We start from the raw sequence: 15,261 nt of genomic DNA on the forward strand, positions 1-15,261 counted from the left end.
CGACGGTGAAGAGACAAATGTGACTTCCAGTAGGGCCACACGTTACATGATTGAGGCAATGAAAAATGTTTTACACATTTCTGATAATACGGGTACCACCAAAAAGGGGTATTATGTTCGGTGAGGAAAAACTACCTGTAGTTTTCCTGAATCTGAGATATTAAATGAGATGTGTGATGATGCGTGGGTTTCCCCCGATAACAACTGATAATTTCTAAAATGTTATTGGCATTATATCCTTTCCCGCCAGAGGTTAGGGTGCGTTGGGAAACACCCCCTAGGGTGGATAAAGCGCTCACACGCTTGTAAGAACAAGGGCTCTACCCTCTCCTGAGATGGCCGCCCTTAAGGATCCTGCTGATAGAAAGCAGGAGGGTATCCTAAAATGTATTTACACACATACTGGTGTTATACTGCGACCAGCAATCGCCTCAGCCTGGATGTGCAGTGCTGGGTTGGCGTGGTCGGATTCCCTGACTGAAAATATTGATACCCTAGATAGGGACAGTATATTATTGCCTATAGAGCATTTAAAAGATGCATTTCTATATATGCGTGATGCACAGCGGAATATTTGCCGACTGGCATCAAGTCTAAGTGCGTTGTCCATTTCTGCCAGTAGAGGGTTATGGACACGACAGTGGTCAGGTGATGCGGATTCCAAACGGCATTTGGAAGTACTGCCTTATTAAGGGGAGGAGTTATTTGGGGTCGGTCTTTCAGACCTGGTGGCCACGGCAACAGCTGGGAAATCCACGTTTGTACCCCAGGTCGCCTCTCAACATAAGAAGACGCCGTATTATCAGGCGCAGTCTTTTCGTGGGCAAGCGGGCAAAAGGTTCCTCATTTCTGCCCCGTGACAGAGGGAGAGGAAAAAGGCTGCAGAAATCAGCCAGTTCCCAGGAACAGAAGCCCTCTCCCGCCTCTGCCAAGCCCTCAGTATGACGCTGGGGCTTTACAAGCAGAATCAGGCACGGTGGGGGCCCGTCTCAATGAATTTCAGCGCGCAGTGGGCTCACTCGCAAGTAGACCCCTGGATCCTTCAGGTGATATCTCAGGGGTACAAATTGGAATTCGAGACGTCTCCCCCTCGCCATTTCCTAAAGTCGGCTTTACCGATGTCTCCTTCTGACAGGGAGGCAGTTTTGGAAGCCATTCACAAGCTGTATTCCCAGCAGGTGATAATCAAGGTACCCCTCCTGCAACAGGGAACGGGGTATTATTCCACACTGTTGTGGTACCGAAGCCGGACGGCTCGGTGAGACCGATTCTAAATCTAAAATCTTGAACACTTACATACGGAGGTTCAAATTCAAGATTGAGTCACTCAGAGCAGTGATTGCGAACCTGGAAGAAGGGGACTACATGATGTCTCGGGACATCAAGGATGCTTACCTTCATGTCCCAATTTACCCTTCTCACCAAGGGTACCTCAGGTTTATGGTACAGAACTGTCACTATCAGTTTCAGACGCTGCCGTATGGATGGTCCACGGCACCCCGGGTCTTTACCAAGGTAATGGCCGAAATGATGATACTCCTTCGAAGGAAGGGAATTTTAGTTATCCCTTACTTGGACGATTCCCTGATAAGGGTAAGATCCAGGGAACAGTTGGAGGTCGGTGTAGCACTATCTCAGGTAGTGTTGCGGCAGCACGATTGGATTCTCAATATTCCAAAATCGCAGCTGATTCCGACGACTCGTCGTCTGTTCCTAGGGATGATCCTGGACACAGTCCAGAAAAAGGTGTTTCTCCCGGAGGAGAAAGTCAGGGAGTTATCCGAGCTAGTCGGGAACCTCCTATAACCGAGCCAAGTCTCAGTACATCAATGAAAGGGTTCTGGGAAAAATGGTGGCTTCCTACGAAGCAATCCCATTCGGCAGATTCCACGCAAGAACTTTCCAGTGGGACCTGCTGGACAAATGGTCCGGGTCGCATCTTCAGATGCATCAGCGGATAACCCTGTCACCAAGCACAAGGGTGTCTCTCCTGTGGTGGTTGCAGAGTGCTCATCTTCTAGAGGGCCGCAGATTCGACATTCAGGACTGGGTCCTGGTGACCACGGATGCCAGCCTGCGAGGCTGGGGAGCAGTCACACAGGGAAGGAATTTCCAGAGCTTATGGTCAAGCCTGGAGACATCACTTCACATAAATATCCTGAAGCTAAGGGCCATTTACAATGCTCTAAGCTCAGCAAGACCTCTGCTTCAAGGTCACCCGGAGTTGATCCATTCGGACAACATCACGGCAGTCACCCACGTAAACAGACAGGGTGACACAAGAAGCAGGAGGGCAATGGCAGAAGCTGCAAGGATTCTTCGCTGGGCGGAAAATCATGTGATAGCACTGTCAGCAAGTGGGGACTTCACCCAGAAGTCTTCCACATGTTTATAAAACTCGACAAGTATTGCGCCGGGTCAAGGGACCCTCCGGCAATAGCTGTGGACGCTCTGGTAACACAGTGGGTGTACCAGTCAGTGTATGTGTTCCCTCCTCTGCCTCTCATACCCAAGGTACTGAGAATTATAAGATGGAGAGGAGTAAGCACTATATTCGGGCTCCGGATTGGCCAAGAAGGACTTTGTAACCGGAACTTCAAGAGATGCTCACGGAGGATCCGTGGCCTCTACCTCTAAGAAGGGACCTGCTCCAGCAAGGACCCGGTCTGTTCCAAGACTTACCGCGACTGCGTTTGACGGCATGGCGGTTGAACGCCGGATCCTGAAGGAGAAAGGCATTCCGGATGAAGTCATTCCTATCCTGATCAAAGCCAGGAAAGATATAACCGCAAAACATGATCACCGCATTTGGCGAAAATATGTTGCGTGGTGCGAGGCCAGTAAGGCCCCGACGGAGGAATTTTCAACTAGGTCGATTCCTACATTTCCTGCAAACAGGAGTGTCTATGGGCCTGAAATGGGGGTCCATTAAGGTTCAAATTTCGGCCCTGTCAATTTTCTTCCAAAAAGAACTAGCTTCAGTCCCTGAAGTTCAGACGTTTGTGAAAGGGGTACTGTATATACAGCCTCCTTTTGTGCCTCCAGTGGCACCTTGGGATCTAAATGTAGTTTTTGGGTTCCAAAAGTCACATTGGTTTGAACCACTTAAATATGTGGAGTTAAAATATCTCACATGGAAAGTGGTCATGCTGTTGGCCCTGGCCTGGGCCAGGTGCGTGTCAGAATTGGCGGCTTTATCCTGTAAAAGCCCTCATCTGATTTTCCATTCGGACAGGGCGGAATTGAGGACTTGTCCTCAGTTTCTCCCTAAGGTGGTTTTCAGCGTTTCACCTGAATCAACCTATTGTGGTGCCTGCGGCTACTAGAGATTTGGAGGACTCCAAGTTGCTAGACGTTGTCAGGGCCCTGGAAATATAGGTTTCCAGGACGGCTGGAGTCAGAAAATCTGACTCGTTGTTTATTCTGTATGCACCCAACAAGCTGGGTGCTCCTGCTTCTAAGCAGACTATTGCTCGTTGGATTTGTAGTACAATTCAGCTTGCACATTCTGTGGCAGGCCTGCCACAGACAAAATCTGTTAAAGCCCATTCCACAAGGAAGGTGGGCTCATCTTGGGCGGCTGCCCGAGGGGTCTCGGCTTTACAACTTTGCCGAGCAGCTACTTGGTCAGGAGCAAATACGTTTGTAAAATTCTACAAATTTGATACCCTGGCTGAGGAGGACCTGGAGTTCTCTCATTTGGTGCTGCAGAGTCATCCGCACTCTCCCGCCCGTTTGGGAGCTTTGGTATAATCCCCATGGTCCTTACGGAGTCCCCAGCATCCACTAGGACGTCAGAGAAAATAAGAATTTACTTACCGATAATTCTATTTCTCGTAGTCCGTAGTGGATGCTGGGCGCCCATCCCAAGTGCGGATTGTCTGCAATACTGGTACATAGTTATTGTTACCAAAAAAATCGGGTTATTGCTGTAGTGAGCCATCTTTTCTAGAGGCTCCTCTGTTATCATGCTGTTAACTGGGTTTAGATCACAAGTTATATGGTGTGATTGGTGTGGCTGGTATGAGTCTTACCCGGGATTCAAAATCCTTCCTTATTGTGTACGCTCGTCCGGGCACAGTATCCTAACTGAGGCTTGGAGGAGGGTCATAGGGGGAGGAGCCAGTGCACACCAGGTAGTTCTAAAGCTTTACTTTTGTGCCCAGTCTCCTGCGGAGCCGCTATTCCCCATGGTCCTTACGGAGTCCCCAGCATCCACTACGGACTACGAGAAATAGAATTATCGGTTAGTAAATTATTATTATTATTATTATTATTATTATTATTATTATTTTAATAGAAAAAAATTATTATTTAAAAAAAAATATTTTTTTTTTGTGTGTGTATTATATACAAAAAGATCCAGCTAGGTGGATCCAGTGTACCTTTAATCCCATCACACGTACGGTCTTTCTGTTCCCATTATAAAGGGGGAAAGCACTGTGGAACGCTCTCTGGGGTGCGGCTTCGAAAGTCAAAAGCACTTGCCAAGAACACTAGAACTTATTATGGATACAAACTGTAATAAGATGAGCGTTAGTTTGGGCGACCCCCGGGTATGCGTCCCCTGTTTAGTTAAGGGCGCTCAACTCGGGAGCAAGGCTCCGCCAAGATCAGGGTAGCAAGCCCTGACAAATATTTCAATGGAAATGTCAGAATCCCGCAGCAGTCAGTAAGGGCTGGGGGATTCTCCGAGACCATGGAGGAATTTCTAATTTAAATTAATCCCTCCTGCGCAAGCATTAAGCAAGGTGAACAAGGCAGTTAATAGAATCCTTCCCGTCTTACACGATGGAGGAAGAGGGTCTTATTATAGATGAAAAGGCGAGATAATTAAGTCTGCCTGAGATCAGGAGTTTTATGGTGATCCTATGCTTCAAGAAGTAAAGAGTTGGGGAACCAGAGAGTTTTCCATTTATTCGTATGTCTATGCCTCAAACTCTCCAGACTGATAAACGTTTAAACACACAGCGGGGCGCTTAGGAAGCGGGGAGAAGACAATGTCCCCTATGCCTAGCGTGACCACCTTTAAAGGATATGTCATGTCGCGAAGGTAGACACTGCATTAAAATCAATTTTTGTAGCAGCACATTGTCGCATGGGCTGGGCGTAAGAGAGTAGCCTGGAGGAAAATTCTCAGCGGAGCATATTCGAGAATCTGCGACTTCTATGTGCCAGGCTTCAAAGGACACTAGTAAAATAGCGTCTTGCATCTCGGTTTCGCCCATTTCGGCTAGAGGATTTTTATGGCTCAGAGAAGGGCGAGTGGACTCCGATCCCAAGAATAGAGTCTATTACATATGGGAGTTAGATGTTATTGGTCCTCAGTTAGACAAGTGGATTTCGCAGTCAACGGCAGTGAGATCTACCTTTTCTACCTAAGTCTTACTCAAGAGGTAGAGGTCGTTCACAGTCGACACAGAAGGCAGGACAAACCTGCTCACAAACCCGTGGCATGATGAACCTGCTCACAAACCCGTGGCATGACAGTCTCCCTGTTCACCTGGGGTCCCCCTTGGTGGGCGCAGAGTTGGAAGGTTTTCGGGACGCCTGGTCCAAAGCCTCACCAGACGATTTGGTCAAGGATACAGTTTCAAAAACGTCCACACAGTCCGTTTCTTTACAGCTTGAGGTCTTAGGTGCCCGTTGCGACCAGGAGCATTACAGACGGCAAATTCAAAGACTTCTGCATATAAGGGGTTATGTCACCAGTCCCGGATCCTTAAAGTGGAACGGAAATTTATTCAAATCTTTTGGTAGTGCACATTACCTTCATATCCCGATTTAGGCCCCCCGCCATGCTTACTTAAGGTTGCACGGGTGCAGGATCACTCCCAATTCAGGGCCCTGAATCTTTACAAAGATCATACCAATAATGGTGACAGGATTGAGACAGTTAGGGGTCACGATCATACCTTATCTAGAGCCTCATCTCAGGAACAGCTGATAAAGGATGCTCAAACATCTCATAAATTTTTCATTCAACATGGGTGGATTGTGAACTTCCAAACAATCCAACCTAATGCCAACTGGATACAGTATAATTGAGAGTATTCCTACCAGAGAACAAGAGCCAGGACCCACAGAGGTTAGTGGCTCAGGTATTAAAGACACAGACGGTTTCTCTACACCTCTGTAGGCGATTTCTAGGGAAGATAGTGGCGTCGTTGAAGCTATCCAACACGGCAGACTTCATTTCCGACCATTCCAGATGAACCGCATTGCTCACAAGAGCAGGTTCGCACTGGCTTCTACATCCAAGAATCCGACTTCCACTACGCATACGAACCTCCTTGATTTGGTGGTCGTTGCACAAGAATCTCGCAGTAGGCAAAGATATTCGGCATTTGGGATTGGAGGATCCTGAAAACGGATGCCAGTCTCAGAGGTTGGGGTGCCGTCCTGGGGGCACAGATTCCTCACGGTTTGCAGATGCAGGATGGACTAAATCCAGTCAGCTATGGCAGGTTTGGAACAAGGAGAGTTCATGGTATCCATGGACATAAAGGTTGGTGGTTACAGGAGAGCAGCCTACCCATAAACGTTCTCGAACTGAGAGCAGTTTACAATGTGCTCTTCATAGCCGATGACCTAGTCATGGGTCAACACTAAAAGATACTGCAGGACAATGTCACGACGACGGCTTACATAAACCGTCAAGGAGGAACAAACAGCAGAATGGCGTTAAGGGTAGCCACAAAGATCTTGTTGTGGGCAGAAAGGCGAAACATAATCCTCTCGGCAGTGTTCATTCCAGGTGTGGAGAACTGAAAAGCAGATTATATCAGTCGCCAGGAAATGCAGACGGGAGAGTGGTGCCTACTTCCACAGATTTTCGACATGGTGGTGAGGAGATGGGGTCTACCTCAAGTGGACCTAATGGCGTCTCGGCACAACCATCAGCTGCCCAGATATGTGTCCAGGACAAGAGATCCAGCAGCAGAAGGTGTGGACGCAGTAACACTTCCTTGGTGTTACAGAAAAGGTTACATATTTCCACCTTTCACACTCATGCCGAGAGTTTTAAAAAGAAGTGAAACAAGAATGAGTGTGGGCGATTCTAATAGCACCAGATTGGCTCCGCTGGAGTGGGTACTCAGACTTGCGGGTGTTCCTAGCGGAAGATCCCTGGCAGTTACCTCTGAGAGAGGACCTGCTATCTTAGGGACCGTTCCTATACTGAACAAGCTACGCTTAACGGCGTGGCTATTGAAACACGGAAATTAAGAAACCGAGGGATACCGAGTACGGCTATTCCTACGAGGTTTGCTGTTAGAAAGCCTGTTACAGCCTTACACTACTACAGAATTTGGAAGAAGTACATGGACTGGTGTCCGGAAGGTGGGTGGAATTCGACGAACTTCCACTTACCAAAATTCTACTTTTTCTTCAAGCTGGTCTAGATGGAGGACTGGGACTAGGTTCCTTTTGAAGGTTCAGGTTTCAGCTCTCTCCATACTTTTGCAACAGCGGTTAGCATCCTTACAGAGGGTTCAAACCTTTTTACAGGGGGTTCTGAGGATACAACCTATTTTCCGTACTCCCACTACGCCGTGGGACTTAAAATTTAGTGTTGGAATTTTTTTCTGATGACCAACTTTTGAGCCGTTGGAAGAACAGACCTGAAATATCTCTCTTGGGAGGTCACGTTATTACTTCCCCGGGCTTCGGCCAGGGGAGTTTCTGAGTTTGTAGCCTTATCATGTTAGGCTCCGTTTTTACTTTTCCATGAGGATAGGGCAGAACAGATTGCCTTCCTAAGGTCGTTTCAGGTTTCACGTAAACCAGCTGATTGTAGTGCCATCTTTTCAGGGATGCGCAGATGGGGGCGTGTCTTGGGATATTGTCCGAGCTTTACGAATATGCGTACAAGTTACGTTGTCCTTCAGAAGGTCAGACCATTTGTTTGTTCTCTCTGATGGTCCAAAGTAGGTTTGGCCAGCATCTAAGCAGTCTTTGTCTAGATGGATTAGATTATATTTCCTGTGGTAACCAGGTTCCGGTTCCGACTGGGGCTCAGACCACCAGATAAGTGGGTGCCTCATGGGCGGCTGCCAGATGGGGGTTCCACTATTCAACTTTACAGAGCGGCGTCGTGGTCCTCAGCCCACACGTTTCGCAAAATTTTACAAGTTTGATACTCTTACGTCCGGAGACTCCTAAGTTCGGACGTTTAGTTTTGCAGGCCACCGACAGCACTCCCTCCCTGGGGGATAACTTTGGGACGTCCCCTACTGTATAGGACTCCAGTGTCCCCTAGCGGATAAAAGAGAAAAGAGGATTTTGGTACTTACCGATAAATCCATTTCTCTGAATCCTCTAGGGGACACTGGACGCCCGCCTCGGTGCTGTCAACCTGCTGTGTTCAAAGTTCTTGTTCAAACAGTTCGTGCAAACAGCATTAGTTATTCGATTAAGAGTTCTTGGTTGCTGTTTGATATGTTGTACGGTTCGGTTCCTCGCCATGGCTATAGTATCATGTCCTAGTCTCTCAGTCAAATTTTTCAAACTGAGGGAGAAGGGATGTGAAGGGGGAGGAGCCGGCTGTGCAGACAATGCTAATTTTTAGATTGTGCCACACCTCCGGTTGCAAGCTTCACACCCCTACTGTATAGGACTCCAGTGTCCCCTAGAGGATTCAGTGAAATGGATTTATCGGTAAGTACCAAAATCCTCTTTTTGTAAATTGTGCTACAAAAAGGACAGAATCTGCCTGCAATTGATTTAATCACCTTTTGTTTAGGTTTTACATATGCTCTAAATGTGTAAGGATCAAAGTTAATAGCAAAAGGTTTAGTTATCATTTGTGAAACTTTTTGTAATGTGTTAGGCCTTTAGTGGTGTTACCAATGTCTATTTATCATTCTAAAGGTCCATACACACTGATCGCTTTTCCCCCCTGCCCAGCGATGTCAGCGGGGGTGAGCGGCTTTCCATAGCAGGACGCTATGGAAAGCCGCCCACCTCGCCGTTCATCTGCTGGTAATACCAGTAGATGAACGACGGCCTCCGGCGATGAAGCTGGAGCGCACATCAGCACTCATTGCCGGGGCATACACACTGGGCGGCTTTGTGCTGAAAGCAGCTCAACACACCAAAAGTGACCTGCTTTCAGCTCAAAATCACCCAGTGTGTATTGGCCTTGAAGGTGCATGCACATTAGATGATTTTGAAACAATAAAGCTAGATTTCCCTTGAAAATTCTACAGGAGCAGAATGAATGATATAGAGCATACACACTGAATAATAAATGATATTGTTCAGTGACGTCACCCTTCCCATCCCTGAACATGCAGTCATGAAAGATATAGCCTAAATTTGTCTGCATGTTCAGCTGATAAAGATAAACAGTAACGACCCACAGGAGCTCGCACTGTTATAGTGCACCTTAAGTTTGTGAACTACAGGAGACACACTGCTCTCTCATATTAATTGTATACAACCTGTATTACGGTGTTTATTTAAAGCTATTAATCACATGATTTAAAAAAAATAATTTGAAGTTCCTTGGCTGTATTGTAGCATGGTGGCATGTACCCCCATACATATGATGGTCCAAGCAGGTGGTCCTTTCTCCTCCTTGGATGGGCCTGTTTACATGAACACTAGGGTTGGCAATGGGAAGTCCCCCCAGAAAGGGCTTTGCCAACACAGAACAAACTTTGGCCAATCAGTTAAGATTTACTGCACAGACTGTCCCTATTAGTTGCATTGATTCTATTATATCATTTCAGTTTTAATGTGCAATACATACAAATTAAACTGCAAAAAACATAGTAATGTTATATGAAATTAGAGCACACCAATAACAATAGTCCATCATTAAGGTGTGTAATAGTCATAATTTCATTACTTTGTGTAGCATTTCCCATTATGACTAAGTTGTTATTGATATGAAAACCTTGAAGTATTACATTTTTGTATATAGAGTATGAAGTAAATAGTACTAAAAATCTGTGTGCATGTATGTGTGTGTGTGTGTGTGTGTGTGTATATATGTATATATATGTGTGTATGTATATATATATATATGTGTGTGTGTATATATGTATGTGTATATATATATATATATATATATATATATATATATATATATATAGTGTGTGTATATATAGATAGATAGATATATATAGATATATATATATATTGTGTGTGTGTGTGTGTATATATATATATATATATATATATGTATATATATATATATATATGTGTGTGTATATATATATATATATATATATATATATATATATATATATATATATATATATATATATATATATATATATATAATCATTTTTTTGTTTAATTAATGCACCCTTGTATTTATATTTTGTATAGGTTTTGGAGGAAGAGATCACCCCGACAATACATAAACTTAAAGAGGTAAGTGAGTGCAACTTTAAGTTCCCTAAAAAATTGATTGATTTACAAGCTAAAATTGACCTTAAATCAATTGAGTACCTTCTAGCAAATGTGAGCAGCTACATCCTTGCTGTCACGCTTAGCGTGGCCTCCAGCTCCGTATTGAGTCCTGTGGTATCGAGAGTACCTCCGGCAGCAACAACAGAATAAAGCTAAGGGTAATGGGATCATAACTTCCCACTACCCTTACTAAAGGACCGCCGCCGCATAGTCCAATTAGTTAAGGGAGCATCATCTATGCAATCTCCCTACTCCCATACTATACGCCGCGACTTTTAGCTTGTGGGCTAAGATGTAACTGGGCACATCTGGATGCACTGCAGACATGCGTGTTACATTGCATGGGCATAAACTTTGGTTTAGTGGGCTTCATATGAAAAAGTTTAACCATGGCATATTTAATGTAAAGTTATTTTAACTATTACTTTTTTTTTTTTAATCTGTGTTCAGTAGCTGTAACGCCTGTTATCACCTGAAAGAATAAAATCTACTTAGTGTCCACATTGGTTTTATAGGAAAGATCCTCCTATTTGGAATACCAGAAAATCACACGTGAAATTGAGCATCTGAGCCGTCTCTATGTGGCTTACCAGTTTGTATGTGCAGAGGAGACAAAGGTGCGTTCTGCTGAGGAGCTGAAGGAAATGCAGGATTCAATCCTTAAGCTTCAGGAGACCATGGCAGACAATGAGGGAAAGGTTAAAGACTTGAGCAAAGAGATTGCAGAGCTGGAGAAGAAGAGAGATCAGGTACGACTAACGGCTGCTTGTTTGAACGCAACATAAATTAAATTCAAGGTGCTTTATAAAATAGTTAATAACCTGATCAAGAATTTATTTAAAAGTATTGGCTGCAAGAGTGATTTTGTTTTTCCATAGGCATATCTTATTAGGATCTGTGTGCTCACCTTGATTGACAAATAGAAAGAGCAGTGGTTGACTTGCCAAATATATGATCACTTAATATGTGCAAATATGATTGTTCAACATTCAGGCCAAACAGCTGCGAATACATATGTGCCAACAGGTGCAGCTTACGTATCGTGACAGTAAAGAGCTTTGATAGTTGCATGTTCTGTTATTGTGTATACAACAAAATACTGAGTTGAGTTTTTTTCATTTTGGTGGATTTGAAATGCAAAAGTTCCAGTAAGTTAATGGTCCTTGTGCACAGTAGTAATTGTAGGCTTTGTTCTGTTGATTTATTTTGCAGGAGATTGGAGGGGCATTACGGAGTTTGGAAGAAAGTCTTGCCGAAGCTCAAAGAACGGACACTAAAGCACAGAGCTCCTTGGATCTCAAAAAACAAAACTTGAAAGGGGAAGAAAAGAAACGTAAGGAGTTGGTGAAGAGCATGGAAGAGGTAAGTTGCAAAGTCTTTGGGGATGGTGAGAACAGCATTTTAATGTAACAATCTGAAATATTTCTACTGCTTTAATGAAGGATGCCAAGGCTTTGACTAACAAAGAGAAAGAAATTAAGAAGATAACCGATGGCCTGAGCTCCCTGCAGGAGACCAGTCAGAAGGATGCAGAGGGTCTTACTGCTGCTCAGCAACATTTCAATGCTGTGTCTGCTGGTCTGTCCAGTAATGAGGACGGAGAGGAGGCTACACTTGCAGGACAGATGATGACTTGCAAGAATGAGATCAGTAAAGCAGAAACAGAGTCCAAACAGGTACTTACAAGAAACTTAATGCAATAACGTAATATTTGTATAGACGTGAGCTTTGGGAATGTTTATTAATTCATAGTAATTGAGGTTTAAGTGTGGTCTGAATAAGTAAGGGTTGCCATAGAGACTACAAATTGTGGTTTGAACACCAGTGGTATTCACCATTCAGTCCTTGTAGTTGAGGATGGCGGCATCATCTCCAGTGCATCACAGCTGTATCTGTTTGTTAAACACTTGTGTACCAATATTGTATGATTGTAGTCATAGTTCTGACATTTCAGTGTTTACTGATACATGGCTTGGTGAACTGTATTAAAGTCATAACTTCTCTTTGGAGACTCTGCATGGATCGAATGGTGCTCCAATTGTGGTAGTAGCAGTTCACAGCACTATCATACAGTCCTACGTGACTCCTGATACCAAATGCTCTGCTATGCTATGGGGTATACGCACAAAGACTGTTGCTTGATTGCTAAGTAATCTGAAATTAAGAACGGATCACTCAGTGTGCATGCCCCATTGCAATGTCGATCCTTGGCCCTGCATGTCGCTGTCGCTGGCTCAGATCTTGACTGCATGCAGTCAAGATATGGCTAGATCGCTAGTCTCTCATCGAGCCTTGCTGTCTAGTTAGGATCGGACCAGCACACATCGCAGCGTGTGTACAGACACCTGCTGCGATGTGTGCTAAACTGACATCGGGCTCAGCACACACCGCGCTGAGCCCGAATCCGGCCGTGTGTACCCCCCTTCAAGGTTTAAACATGTTAGAATTTCTGCAGCAGGATACATTGGTTTCCACAGAAAAACATTGGGGTGTAGAGTGGATCTTAATCCAGAAGCACCAACAGGCTGAAGCTTTAGGCTGTCCTAGGATGCATTGGGGCCTTCTTTTATGAACCCCGCCTCAAGGCACTGGAGCTCAGTTTCGAATTGGTGCCTGCATAAGCAGGTCACCTGATAGGAGGGCTGCACTGGGCAGCCCTGAAAAAGCTTCTAAGAAGATTTCTTCTGTGGACTGTCAGGGTGACACTACAGCGCTGCAGCTCCATCACCTCCCAAGCGGCGTCGCATACTCCTGCGGCTCAGTTCCCGGGTACTTGCGACAGAGACGCTCCGTCTTGGAAACACAGACGCAGACGCTCTCTTGGTTCGCGTGGCTGCTACGCGGAGGACGTAAGAGGGTTCCCCAGGCGATAGCCGCCATTAAATCGCGTTCCGTCTGCGACCTAGGGAGACGGGTCGCGGCGCTGGCGTTGACATTGTCTCCAGGGATCCCACTAGACCACAGGGGCTGAGTACAGGTCGGGTGTACTAACACCCCATTTGATAAGACTCGCAGTACCCGGGGTGGAATTTCAGCATAGGGGAGGTGGCGCTTGACCTGTAGCCCCCGGTCCAGGGCATCATCTCTGAGCAGATTTTCCCGCCCTGGTGCTGCCTCACACTATCCCTCACTGCCTGACTGAGATGCTGGGCACCATCTTCTGAGCATAGCTGCGGCTGATCTCCGGGACTGCAGGGCAAGGTCTCCTTTGTAAAGCCACCTGTATACAGCGCTTTAACTTTACAAACATCTGAGTATTCTACATGTCTTTATACAGACAGCGTTCGTTACGAAAAAGTGTACCTGTTATAGAATATATTGTACTAGTATTCTAATATATACCTCAGGTCTAGGGCAGCGCTTAGATATATATATATATATATATATATATATATATATATATATATATATATATATATATATATATATATATATATATATATATATATATATATATATATATATAATATACACACAGGTTGAGTATCCCTTATCCAAAATGCTTGGGACCAGAGGTATTTTGGATATGGGATTTTTCCGTATTTTGGAATAATTGCATCTGATAATGAGATATCATGGTGATGGGACCCAAGACTAAGCACAGAATACACTAATGTTTCATATACACCTTATACACACAGCCTGAAGGTAATTTTAGCCAATATTTTTTATAACTTTGTGCATTAAACAAAGTGTGTGTACAGTCACACAATTCATTTATGTTTCATATACACCTTATACACACAGGCTGAAGGTCATTTAATACAATATTTTTAACAACTTTGTGTATTAAACAAAGTTTGTGTACATTGAGCCATCAAAAAACAAAGGTTTCACTATCTCACTCTTACTCAAAAAAGTCCGTATTTCGGAATATTCCGTATTTCGGAATATTTGGATATGGGATACTCAACCTGTGTATATATATATATATATATATATATATATATATATATATATATATATATATATATAATGTATGTATAATCCCTTGGTGCGCTCTTAATAAATACTACTGATGTTTTGTTTTTTTTATTCTTTATATATATATGTCAGTTAGTTTTCTCTAACGTCTTAGTGGATGCTGGGAACTCCGAAAGGACCATGGGGAATAGCGGCTCCGCAGGAGTCTGGGCACAACTAAAAGAAAGCTTTTAGACTACCTGGTGTGCACTGGCTCCTCCCACTATGACCCTCCTCCAAGCCTCAGTTAGATTTTTGTGCCCGGCCGAGCTGGATCCACACTAGGGGCTCTCCTGAGCTCTTAGAAGAAAGTATATTTTAGGTTTTTTATTTTACAGTGAGACCTGCTGGCAACAGGCTCACTGCAACGAGGGACTAAGGGGAGAAGAAGCGAACCTACCTGCTTGCAGCTAGCTTGGGCTTCTTAAGCTACTGGACACCATTAGCTCCAGAGGGACCGACCGCATGGAACTGGCCTTGGTGTTCGGTCCCGGAGCCGCGCCGCCGTCCCCCTTACAGAGCCAGAAGCAAGAAGAAGTCCGGAAAATCGGCGGCATGAAGACTTCTGTCTTCTCCAAGGTAGCGCACAGCACTGCAGCTGTGCGCCATTGCTTCTCATACACACTTCACACTCCGGTCACTGAGGGTGCAGGGCGCTGGGGGGGGGCGCCCTGAGCAGCAATAAAAACACCTTGGCTGGCAAAACAATAACAATATATAGCCCCAGAGGCTATATATGTGATAATTACCCCGCCAGAATCCTTAAAAAAGCGGGAGAATAGTCCGCAAAAAAGGGGCGGAGCTATCCCCCTCAGCACACTGGCGCCATTTTTCCCTCACAGTTCCGCTGGAAGGAAGCTCCCTGACTCTCTCCTG

The 15,261-nt window shown here is 44.9% G+C and overlaps 1 protein-coding gene across 4 annotated transcripts in view; it reads left to right on the plus strand.

The window, feature by feature from the left end:
* Window positions 1–15,261, plus strand: part of SMC2 (structural maintenance of chromosomes 2) — a 213,019-nt gene that overhangs the window by 17,550 nt on the left and 180,208 nt on the right. For all 4 annotated transcript variants that reach the window (XM_063914672.1, XM_063914675.1, XM_063914673.1 and 1 more), the window contains exons 7-10: window positions 10,339–10,383; window positions 10,938–11,171; window positions 11,635–11,784; window positions 11,865–12,098. In XM_063914672.1, coding sequence (XP_063770742.1) covers window positions 10,339–10,383; window positions 10,938–11,171; window positions 11,635–11,784; window positions 11,865–12,098 — 663 coding nt within the window. The remainder of the gene's footprint in view (window positions 1–10,338; window positions 10,384–10,937; window positions 11,172–11,634; window positions 11,785–11,864; window positions 12,099–15,261) is intronic.

Source organism: Pseudophryne corroboree, chromosome 1, assembly GCF_028390025.1.
Source record: "Pseudophryne corroboree isolate aPseCor3 chromosome 1, aPseCor3.hap2, whole genome shotgun sequence".
Taxonomy (NCBI): Eukaryota; Metazoa; Chordata; class Amphibia; order Anura; family Myobatrachidae; genus Pseudophryne; species Pseudophryne corroboree.